We start from the raw sequence: 12638 nt of genomic DNA, 5'->3' as shown, positions 1-12638 counted from the left end.
ATTTTTTATTATGTATAAATATAAATGTTACACAAATATAAAAGCCTTATTGTGAGGAATTGGCTCTCATAATTCCTGGAAGCCGAGAACTGCCATGGGCTGCCATCTGCAAGCCGGAGAACCAGGGGAGCCAATGGCGTGAATCCCACTGAGGGCAGTTGAGATAAGATGTCCTAACGCGACGCAAACAAAAGCGGCAGATTCCTTCTTGCCCCAGCTTTTGTTTTATTTGGGCTTTCAGTAGATTGGATGATGCCCACCCCCACTGCAGAGGGCAGTCCACTTAGTCCACAGGTCGAATGATAGGGGAACATCCTCACAGACACGAAATAATGTTTATTTGGGCACCCTGTGGCCAGTCATGTTGATAAAAAAATTAGTTATCACACCCAGCAATTCCACTTTAGAAATTTCTACTGATACAAATGGACATGTGCAAATTATATATTTGTAGGTCTGTATTCATTGCAACTTGGTGATATCAAAGGACTGGAAACAACCTAAATATCCCATCATAGATAGGGTGAGCCCTATGTTCTGTGCTTCCTAACAGTACCAGGTTATACCTGCTATTTTTTGTGTAATTATTAATGCTCTTTTTTTTTTTAAGATTTTTATTTATTTTAGAGGGGGAGGACTAGAGGGGGAAGGAGTAGGAGGGGAAAGAATCCCAAACAGACTCTGTGCCAAGCCCGCAGTGGGCTCCACGACCCTGACCTGAGCCAAAACCGAGAGTGGGTCACTCAGCTGACTGAGCCACGCAGGCGCCCCTATGAATGCTCCTTTCAACTCTCAAGTGTCCCACTTTAGATAAGAGATTACTTAGTCACCCTAATCATAAAGGACTGGTTAAAGAAATTACTACATTTGCCCAATGAGAAAAGAATGGAGAAGTGCTTTAGTTACTGACATAGAGATCCAAGACATGATGTTCGATGAGAAAAGCATGGTGTGAAATTGCATGGTGTGCTGCAGTTCATATATGAAAAAATATACGTGTACATTCATGTTTGATTGTTTATAGTAGAGCAGGACCTGGTAACACTGGTAGCTTCCAAGGAGTGGAGCTAGGTACCTGGGGCACAGGGATCCCAGAAATGAGCCTTTTCACTGTAAACTGCATTGGTGGTTTTTGAATTTTTCACTTCAAAAGTCATAAAATAGGGGTGCCGGGGTGGCTCAGTTGGTTAAGCGACTGCCTTCAGCTCAGGTCATGATCCTGGAGTCCCGGGATCGAGTCCCACATCAGGCTCCCTGCTCAGCAGGGAGTCTGCTTCTCCCTCTGACCCTCCCCCCTTGCATGTGCTCTCTCTCTCTCTCTCTCATTCTCTCTCTCAAATAAAATCTTTAAAAAAAATTCATAAAATATTCCAGCAAACAAAATAATATGGTGATGTATTTGGAGAGGGAAATCATATCAGAAGCAGGAGGATAGATGTGTATGAAGTGTATTTCACTGGGTTATGTGATTGTGAAGGCCGGGGTTAACCCCGGCCAGGAGGCTGGGCCAGAAGACTGGGCAACCTCAGGCAGGAGCTGAACTGCAGTCTTCAGGCAGAAGACCTGATTTCTCGTGGAAACTTCAGTTTTGCTCTTAAGGCCGGCCTTTCAACTGATTGGATGAGGCCTGCTCATATTACGGAGGATAATCTCTTACTTAGATTCAATGGATTGTAGATGGACGTTAAGCACACCTACAGAACACACAGCAACATATAGATTCATGGTCTCTTGAATAATGGGGGACTGCAGCCTTGCTAAGTTGACACCTAGAACTAACCTTCACAGTCTACCCTTGTCAGCTTGGCGTCATAGACATGTTCCTAAAGCACACTTAGCCTCCAAATAAAGTCAGTAACCAAGTTGTATTTCTGTCAATCAAACATCAAACAACTAACCCACATGCAGAGAACGTGTTCACTCTCCCCAGAGGAGGATGCAGAGTTCTTGGGGGATGTTCACTTTTCTCCTTCGTATATTACTAATTTTAAATGCTGTGATGTAAGGTTAAGCACGTTTAAAACATCTTAATGTTAGATGATAGGTTACAAGAGGGAAGAAAAAAATTGCTTGATATGTGTGTATTTATAATACATATTTGTTATGTACACACAAAACAAGGAAGAAGTGTAATAATCACAGGCCTTGTTTCTCAACTGAGTATGTAGTTGTAGCTGATGTTTATAACTGCCTTCCATTACTCATTCCATACTCCCTCTGCCCTCAGCGAGCACCTCAGCTGGTCACGGCTCTGCCTGTGGGGTGACCCAAACCTTTATTCCTGAAGAATCCAAGCCATTGGTTGTCCTGCCTGAATTGAATTGTAGTTTTCCATTGACTTTAGTCACAGGACTCGGTGGCACTGAGATCCCCTAGAGGTTGTGCTGTGTTGTGAACATACTCTCCCCTCCATGGTGCAGTCGCAGCCCAGTTTCCCCCTGGTAATCAAGATCAGTCACCCGGGCCAGTACAGCCATTCCCTTCCTTATCTGTTGTATCAGAGACAGGAGCCCAAAGTAGCTGGTAGCAGTCTTAATGTCCCGTTGAGTAGGTCACTGTTGTGTCTCCTGGTGGGAGCATTCCTCCCTTTGGAACAAGAACCTCTAGGCTAGCACAGCCTAAGAACCTGGGGACACCGCCCCAGCCCAGCTAGGTACTGCCGCGTCCAGGGAGTGCTGTAACTGAGTCTTCAAAAGTCCGTTCCGCCATTCTATCGGGCCTGCTGCTTCAGGACGATGGGGAACATGGTAAAACCAACAAATTCCATGAGCAATATGAGAAATCTATTGCCTCCAAAATCCAAAGAGGCCCTTTAGGTATTGTGCCTCTTCTTTGGCTGTGAAAGGGGCCAGATGCAACCAGTTAGCCTTCACCTCAGGAAAGCGCTCTCGAGCTGTCCCATACCACCGGAGCTCTAGAATTTCAGTGAGGTGGAAAGCTCCCGAGTTTTTGCTGAATTTCCCACCCTCAAACAAACGTCTCACCACTAAGTCTAGAACAGTTGCTACTTCTTGCTCCTTAGGCCTGATCCGCGTAATGTCATCAACGCAGTGGACCCATGCAACGTCTTACGAGAAATGCGATCAAGGTCAGTGTGGACGAAATTATGGCATAGGGCCAAACTGAAGTAGGATTAACCTCCGAGGAAGGAGAGCGAAAGGTGGATCGCTGGCCTTGCCAGATAAAGCCAGCTGCTTCTGGTAGTCTTTACTAACAGCGAAAAACATTTGCCAGATCAATAGCTGCATGTGGGGACCACGGGCTGTGTTAACCTCCTCAGGCAACAGAATCACGCCTAGAACCGTAGCTGCAGTGTAGTCACCCCCTGATTGATAAGCCACAGTCAGTTCTCTAAGATCCATCTGTTTTCTACACAGGCCAAATAGGTGGGCTGCGTGAGGATGCGGTGCAAGTCACCAGCCCTTCATCCTTCAAGTCCTTGATGGTGATGCTAAGCTCTGAGACCCTTCCAGAAGTATGGTATTGCTTCTGGCCTATCTCCATAGGCAGAGGCAGTTCCAGTGACTTACGTAGTATATGTTACGTTGTATTATAGGTTAGCTTGACCTCTTCATGTCAGAACCCCTCCAAAAATGACTCTGTCCCTGCTGAGGTGTACCCTCCCATCATAGAGCTTTGTGTGCCTCGCATGCAGAATTTGTCTTACTTCTATACGTTATCATGTAGGTATTATCTTTTCCTTATTTATTTATTTATTTTTTTTTAAGATTTTATTTATTTATCAGAGAGAGAGAGACAGAGGTAGGCAGAGGGAGAAGCAGGCTCCTTGCTCAGCAAGGAGCCCGATGTGGGACTTGATCCCAGAACCCTGGGATCATGACCTGAGCCGAAGGCAGACGCTTAACCGACTGAGCCACCCAGGCGTCCCTCTTTTCCTTATTTAATTAAGAACTCCCTCAGGACCGGCACTATCTCTAACGGAAGTGGGTTCTTCATGGCCATTGATGACATTAATCTGGTGTATTTCTTTTTAAATTACAGATATTAAAAATATATTTTAATAGCAAAATATTACAGGCACAGCAAAATGCTCTTTTTAATAAACTTAACCAAAGAATATAAATAAACATGACATATTTTACAAAAGGTAAGAATGGTATTACCTACACAAAGAAAAACTCTTGGTTCTAAGAAAACAAAACCTAAACTGCACATCTCAGTGAGGATTCATTTTCAACTCCTTACTTGGTGAACCTGACAGAATACATTTTAACTTGACGTTTGGTTTATCTCATATGATACACACATAACAAAATACATTAAAAACCTTGTTGAAATACACAAAAATGTAATATAACTAATGAGTCCTGGATGTTTAAATAACAGAAGAAACTTATTTATCAAGGTATGCTCTTGGACTGCAAAAGCAGTGTTATATCAGAGCTTTGCACCATACTCTTTTTTTATTTTGGGGTCTCCACTTTTATCTCCCTTCAAACGTCTACCTAAAAAAGCAGTATTCATAAAGATAAGGCAAGGAAGGGGTTAGAATCTATGAGCTCTGGATGCCAGCATCTTGTTTCCCGATTTCAACCCCCTTATTCTAGCTTGAAGATGCGGTGTAACACATCATCATATATTTCACGTGGATTTAGTGTTGCTCCTTCAACCGGCAACAGAAGTTGCTCCTGAAGAAGGGCTCAGGGTGCTCGGTGATCGCAGCGCAAGGGGAATCTTACTTCCCCTGGGCCAACAGGGGCAGCTCACCCTGGGGGCGAGATTGGCATAGCACATTCTTCTCTGCTTGAAAAGTCTCTCCGTCTGTGTGCAGAAATGTTGGATGCAGACAACTTGGTGCTTCCAAGTGCTCTATTATTGTTATAGTGATAATAATAACATCCCAATTATTATTATTAAACTCCAAGTTATCTACTATTTTATTCCCTTTTCTCACTTTATGTTTTTTTACTCTTTAAAACCTTTCCCCCCAAAAATGATTAAGAGATGTTTTTTAGGTTTTACCTTCCTTTATCTTTATCATCCTACCTGATGTCCTACAGGACATTTAGTTCTCACAGGCTTATTATTAGAAGGGAAGGCAGGATCCACTACATTTCTGAGCCTTTAACGAAGAGAAAATAGGTAACCGTGAACATTTCCCATTTTAGTTTTGGAAATTGTTTTGTTTTCTGTATAAAGGAAAAAAAAAAAAAGCAAAAACAATGCACCCCCACCCCCAGTCTTTGGTGTTTGCAATTTCCATACGCTTTCTGTAGAAGCAGTCAGAGGACGCAGCTGTCCCCTTCCCAGTGGACAGCAAGACCCCGATTATCAGATGGGCTGACCAGGATGCAGAATGGGACTCCAGGCAGGTAATGTCAACCAGCTTGGGGACCTCAGTGAGGGAAAACAAAAACCCTTGATCTTCTCTGGCGCGCTCTAAGAGTGAGCATGCCTGGGCTGGTGGTCTCATTGGTTTCCATCAGATCGGTGACGCTTTGGTCTTCTCCAGGAGACGACAATATCTTGAAAGGCAGGCAGTGACCTGTGAGACTGCAAATGTGGTGGGTTCTGAAAGGTCCAAATCCACATCTGCTTTTGATTTGTTTTGAAAGAAAAATCCTTAGCTTTCCTCTGGGTCACAGCGTCAGAGACCATGCTACCCTGCTCCTGGGTCAGGGCGTGCTGGGTCAGGAAAGGTCTACTTAAAGATGAATGACCGAGACCGGATTGTGCCTTCCCTTTGATCAAGCTGCTTTCTTATTTGAGACTGTAATAAAGCAAACGCACATGCCTATTGATTATTGAGCAATTTTAAGATAATGAACTTAACAGATATTAAATAAGACCTGCTGTTACTGAGGACACCGTGCAACTATGAATTAATCAACATGTGACAATTTTCAGTATGGTTTTCTGTATTTTTCTCAGGATAAATACTGTGAAGTCGTTGCTAAAACGTGCAAATTGGGAATCTAAATTTATTGATAGGGAAAAATGTTTATGATACATCGTCAGTGGAGTGCACAGGTAAAGAACACTAAAGAGTGATAAATTTTTTGTTTTTGAATATTTATTTGCACAGGGAGAAGTCTGCAAGTGTGTGAATTTGATATAGTTTTGCCTTAACTTTTCCTCTAATAATGATGTGTTACTTGCATAATTACAAAATACGAAGAATAAAAAGTTGACTCATATCTGAGCAAATGTTTCACGTGGCAAAGTATTTCCCCACTGAATATCAAATACATTGGGGCTATCTCAGAATGAGTGGTCTTTTCAAACTGAAAAGATAACGAAAAGCAAAAGCCCCAGCATCTGGAAAAAGAATACTCAACAAGTTTCTACATATCAGCTAATTACATAAAAACAAATTAGGAAAAATTGTTTACGTTCAAAAACATCAAGGGTTTCAAGATGGTATTTATGGAAAATTTTAGAAGGCTTTAAGGACAAGTTCTTGATTAACAACTCACTAAGTTGCAAACACATACACAAAAAAAATGTATGAGACTGGTAAATTTTTATAAGCACTTCTTCTCTCCCCCCTCCACCCCCAGGAGGTATATAGGAAGCAGATCAAATAAACTACATTTTGTCCTTGATCTTCACAAAGTAACACACTACAAGCTAAGTTAAGTTCCTCTGGCAAGCTTCCTCCTCTATTTAAAAGGATTTTCTACTATAGAAATATGTTAACTTTCCTCTGTCTGAACTTCTGATCCCACGCGTCCTCCTCCAGGCAAGACTGGACGGACCAGGCTGCACACTCAACGAAGACTAATGTACTTGAGGGCCCGAGGCTAAGGTTCTGGCGCTGAGATCCCAGTGTAGCTCTGTCCTTTCTCTTTTACCCCCGTCTGCGTGCCTTCTGTGTCTCACAAGAATGAGCAGACTATTCCATAAGCCTGTCAGTGGACATCCCATTGACTCTTGGGAATAGTCCGACACTTTCAACAGAAATATGTTTGAATTTGTCAACATGTTATTTTTGAGTACTGGGCATCCAGAGGACTTGGTACAACTCACCAGTTTCCAGCGTAATATCTTGATCCACTCATCAGCTTCTACTCCTGTCTTTGCACAGAGATAAAACGTCCTGAATGGAAACACTAAGCTGAGAAGACAAAAGAAAAACTTAAGATAGTCCAGGTGGTTGGTTGAATATATTAGTTGAACAGTAATTAGAATATTCAACAGGAAAAAAAGACTCAACGAAGAGCAACTTGAAGACTTGTCAGATACAGAGCGATTCCTGCCAGCAAACAGCAGAAATGTTGAGGAAGCTGGAGATTCATATTATCACCAGCCAGATTTGTATTTTCTAATGAGAATTCAAAAAAGAAAAAAACCCATGTCCAGGACACCCCCCCAGATCCCTTTATCGCTTCTGTCTTAGACTGAATACAACACTTGGGTGTTTATTCAGCTGATGTGTTAAATGACTCAGAACCTGTGCCATGAGTCAAAGAATAAGCAAGACAGATAAGAATTTGCTGAAGAAACTCATTTGTGTCGGCTTGATTCGATGAGAAACAAGTTACCCTCTGTGGATGTAGGCAGTTTTAACTATTTGGGACAGGAAAAATAAGATAAATCTCAACTATTCATTTTGCCCGCTCTGTCATGAATTACTCTCTGCTGGAAGAAGACAAACTTTCCTACTGGCATGAACAACTCTTCATGGACTGTATCTCTGGCTATATAGTCAAATCTTTTGACTAATGAGGTCAGCACATCGTGCCCATACTTCCTGTCCTTACAGTTGACATGCAAAACACTATAAATCCTTTCTCCCCCCCTCTCATGAAGAAAAAAAAAAAAAAGCCTTGACCTGAAATTCAGAAGGGTTTCTATATCCCTAGAGCCAAAGCAGCATATCATGTTCATATCAGTAATGACTGTTGAATAGACAAGACGTAAGTCCCTGTGTATAGAAGGTAAACCTTGATGTGAGGTCCTATTGGGCAGTGAGGGGACAGTGGGGCGGGGGTGGTGTTACCGTGCTCACACTGTACAAAACTGCTTTCTGGAATTGTCATTGTTTGGTACTCCCTGTGAGAGACATTGTTAATTGCCTATTAATGCAGATAATGTTTCCTTTCTCCTTGCTAACAGAACCAGGCAATAAATGATAATTAGTCGGAGCCAATCATGATCTTAACTAGTTTTCTAGCTTCCCCTGCTGCTAGCGATGGCCATGGAACCCAGCCTTGGCCAATGAAATAGGAGGGGAAATCTGATAGAAGATTTCTGAGAAGATGTCTGCCTTCCTGATAAAAAGGGACAGACATGGCTGATACCACCCCTACAACCTTCTTTATGACTGACATGAAAATCGGAGGCCTAACGCTGGAGTAGCTCTTGGACACTAAAGTAGCAAGTGAACTGCTAAAGGCCAAGAGGATTGTAGAGATGCCAGTGCTGGTCTTGCCAAGCTAGCTACCTGCCTCTTGATATTTTGTTACATAGGAAATAACCTCCCCCTGCTGGCTCGTATGGTACATTTAAGTGAATTTTAAAAAGATTTCCATTATTGGTTGCTGTTAATGTTAATTAATGTTAACTTTGGGGGCGATGTAATGGTGACATTTTTATTCTTAGGAAGTGCGTACTCAGGTATATAGGGGTAAAGTGCCGCAATATCTCCAACTTACTTTCAATGGGTTCAGGAGAAAAGTGAATAGAGATAAAGCAGATATGGCAAATATTAATGATGCATATAGCTGAAAGGTATACGGGTATTTAAGTCTTTCAACATTTGTTATGTTTGAAAAACATTAAAATAAAACTTTGTGGGAAATAAGACACTCCTTTTTCAAGACACTACTTCTCCTAGTTAGAAAATTGCCATGATATACTCATGAGGTTAGAACAAAAACACTTTTTTGTGCCATCTGCCAGAAACTGTCATAATAATACAAATCACCCATTGTTGGAGTCAAAATTAAAATTGAGTAAAAAACTTCAAAGGAATAAGACATGAATGGAATCCTATTATGTATATACTTACGCAGTGTACAACATAAACAATTGTAGCCACTGGACCTGCCTATTTGTTTAAGTCACTTTATTTATTTTTAAGGATTTTATTATTTATTTGAGAGAGAGCATGAGCAGGGGGACAGGGGGAGTGGGAGAGGGAGAAGCAGACTCCCCGCTGAGCAGGGAGTCCGATGCGGGACTCGATCCCAGGACCCCAGGATCATGACCTGAGCCGAAGGCAGACGCTTACCAACTGAGCACCCCAGGCGCCCCCCAGCTGAAGTCACTTTAAATGAGGTATTACGTCACACTCAGCTGGAAGCACTGCTGACTACGTGCCCTGTGTGTTAGTTAAATCCATGCCCCTCAGATCAAGACACTCGTACACATTAAGACATACAGGTCTTTTTTGTTTTTGTTTTTTTTTCTTAATTCCCCAGCTAAAATAATTGGCAAGAAGACTTTTAAAATCATTTTCTTTACAAAACAACTTACCAAAAACAATTTACTCTTTCCTGTGAATAATCAAATTGCACAGCCGAACATTCTGTCAAATCTAGGATCCGAATTGGTTCTGGTGACTTTAAAAAAAAAAAAAAGGCAACCTATGTCATCACAAAAAAACGCACAAATTTGTTAATCACTTAGTCTCCTAAAAATCTTCCACTGCATGCACCTGTCAATTTTACTTTCACTAAAGGTACTGATCATAGAGAAGCTTACTCAGGGAAGTCATAACCCCCGGTTTGGGGATTGGCTATTCATGAGACTGGATGTTAGGAAGATTGTCTTAATCAATTTAAATTTAGTAGAGGTATTTTAAACATGGAAAGGAGTCATATTTTTCTTTCGTGTTTTTAAACTTCGACTTTCTCGGAAATTTGGTATAGGGAAAGTGAGAAGAAATAAAATAATTTCAAATTGGCTTAATGAAATGGGCACGGGAAATGGACACGGTTTTTTGTTTGTTTTATTTTTTTTATTTTTATTTATTTATTTTTTTAAGTAGGCTCCATCCCCAGCGTGGAGCCCAATGCGGGGCTTGAACTCACAACCCTGAGATCAAGACCTGAGCTGAGATCAACAGTGGGATGCTTAACTGACTGAGCCACCCAGGCACCCCACAAATGGACATATTTTTAAAAAAAATTTTTTAAAGATTTTATTTATTTATTTGACAGAGAGAGAGAGAGACAGTGAGAGAGAGAACACAAGCAGGGGGAGTGGGAGAGGGAGAAGCAGGCTTCCCGCCGAGCAGGGAGCCTGATGTGGGGCTCGATCCCAGGACCCTGGGATCATGACCTGAGCTGAAGACAGACAGTTAACTGACTGAGCCACCCAGGCTTCCCATGGACATATTTTTAATAAAGGGAGAAACTGCTGCAGAGAGAGCTCATACATCATGACAAGAGAACAATCCCATTGCCCTAAACAAGGAGATGATGTGCCCTGGGGAGCTAGTTTAGCCAGTTTCTGGGACACACATCTCATCCTTGCAAAAACACTCTGCTCAAGGCTCCTGGCTGGCTCAGTAGGCAGATCATGCAGCTCTTGATGTTGGGGTCATGAGTTTGAGCCCCATGTTGGGTGTAAAGCTTACTTAAAAAGAAAAAAAACTCTGCCCCTTTCAGGAATCAAGAATTCACATTTCCAATCATTTATTGGTGTTTCAGGTGCTCATAAGGAAAATTTCAGAGATTTCAAAGGCAGATGTTCCTTCCATCTAGAGAGCTGATCTTTTATTATGTTCAGTTAGAGCTGATGTTTAAAGGGAAAATGTATTATCATGTTTCTTACCATCTGGTCTTTGAAGTATTTCAGTTCATTCCTGTGCAACGTGAACCATCTTGTTTTCCAGGTCTGAGAAAAAAAATAATTAAAACGTGTAGGTTTTGGATCGAGGAAGGTAATGTTTGAACTGGACAATTTCCTTTCATTTGAAAACTATCTAAAAGATTAGGTACAATAAAATATTGTTGCGGTAAGTCATTGCTGAAGAAAAGCTTCAAAATATCTACAAAAACTAAAATGATTCCATGCATGAAGTTCATAATGAAGGCAGAGATATTGACATGTTTAAACAAATAAGAGTAAATAGTCTATCATAAATATCCAAGTTGATTTATAACAAACCACTAGGTGTCTGTCTTATTAACTCTCTAATAAGAATAGATACCATTTTGTGAGCACCTACTATGGGCTAGGTACCATCCTTGAGGTTTATGGGTATGATAGCCAATGTTTACACAATGCCAAATATTCTCATTTCACAAATACGCAAATTGAAGTTTAGGAACCTCAAACCACAGGATTTTCTAAGACTTGCCTAAGAATGCCATGGTATTGGTGGCGGGCACTGTTGCCCACCTTCTCCCTCTTACGTACTAACAGAACCCCCCTCTTATCTTGGGCAGCAATGTGCCCAGTTAAAAGAAGTAACAGAGAACTCGAAAATAAATATGCTATGAGTATAAATACTTCTTATCCTTAGGGAGCATCCTGTCTAGTAGGGACACAAAATAACCAAATATTTAGGTTGAATTCAAGTGGGCCGGTACCCATGAGACAGGTTAAGACCCCTGACTCTTAAAATAGGGAGGAGTGGACACATTCCATGAAGGCCTTCTTGAATATTAAAATGAAGCAGCATAACTTGAAAAGTACAATTACGTCCATGGAGGGACAGTCGGATACCCCAGACTAGTAAAGTTTTAAATTGTGTTTTCTTTGGGATTTGATAAGTTACATTAATGCCAGTGATGTTTTGGCCTCCTTTTAGTAAACATTTTATGCAATTTTGACTTCTTCTTTGTTTAAAAAAAAAGAAAAGAAATATTCTAGAGTTAACTTGCTACTTTTCATCCAGCTTGTTCCATTAAAAGGACTGTATGTTTTGGGAGGTCTTAACGGGAGGCTACTCTCACACACATTTGACTTTGCCAAAGAAAAGTCAAGAGATTTTCCAGAATTTTGACTAATATTAGTCGTAAAGATCAACTCTTGAAACAGAAAGATATTATAGTGGGTCAAAATGAGTAGGCAAATAATGCTTTTAAAAAATGTCAAAGCAAGAATTGAGTCTACATGAGATGTCTCTGTGGCCGGGGATAGCAGAAACATGCTTTCTTACCTTGACCAGGCCCCCCTGTTTGGTGAGGTAACCTTCTTTGGTGCCCAGCTGAAAAAGAAAAGCACCAAGTGAAGCCCAGAACTATCGCAACACGATTTTTGTCTTTCTATTTCTGTCCTATTTTAAAATGAAACACTGATTTGCCTTTGATCTTTAAATAATCGCCTTACATTCTTCACCTAGGCACTTGAAAATCCTCCCTACGTTGTGGGAGACTGCTTTCAGACTGGGTCGTTGGGGGGAATTCTGTAGCAAGAGGCAACAACTGAAAGACTCTCTTCTAACCTGAGTTAGCAATTTTCAAGCAATAAGCCACATCCCATCACTTGTAAAAGTCAGTGTTGGGCAGCGTGTGTTGTGTGAAACCCAGTTGATGAAACCGTTGCAGGGGTATTACGTACAAATATGTGCACATGTGTGCGTGCACAGCACACGCATACACACACACACATTGACGTTGGGTCAATACATTTGGGAAACACTGGATGAAGTAGAGGGATTTCTTTACTTCCCAGAGAATGTATTATGCCAGTATGCCTTGTGAATTTTAAGAAGGGACATG

General features: G+C 41.3%; 1 protein-coding gene across 1 annotated transcript in view; it reads right to left on the bottom strand.

Moving 5' to 3' along the window:
* Window positions 1–3864: 3864 nt before the first annotated feature.
* Window positions 3865–12638, bottom strand: part of DAPP1 (dual adaptor of phosphotyrosine and 3-phosphoinositides 1) — a 49739-nt gene continuing 40965 nt past the window's right edge. The window contains exons 5-9 of the mRNA XM_027600393.2: window positions 12077–12124; window positions 10744–10806; window positions 9442–9527; window positions 6991–7078; window positions 3865–5731 (exon numbers count right to left, since the gene is read on the bottom strand). Coding sequence (XP_027456194.1) covers window positions 5663–5731; window positions 6991–7078; window positions 9442–9527; window positions 10744–10806; window positions 12077–12124 — 354 coding nt within the window. The 3' untranslated portion in view covers window positions 3865–5662. The remainder of the gene's footprint in view (window positions 5732–6990; window positions 7079–9441; window positions 9528–10743; window positions 10807–12076; window positions 12125–12638) is intronic.

The sequence above is a fragment of the Zalophus californianus genome, chromosome 2 (assembly GCF_009762305.2).
Source record: "Zalophus californianus isolate mZalCal1 chromosome 2, mZalCal1.pri.v2, whole genome shotgun sequence".
Lineage (NCBI taxonomy): Eukaryota > Metazoa > Chordata > Mammalia > Carnivora > Otariidae > Zalophus > Zalophus californianus.
This window is presented reverse-complemented; position numbering and strand designations above follow the sequence as displayed.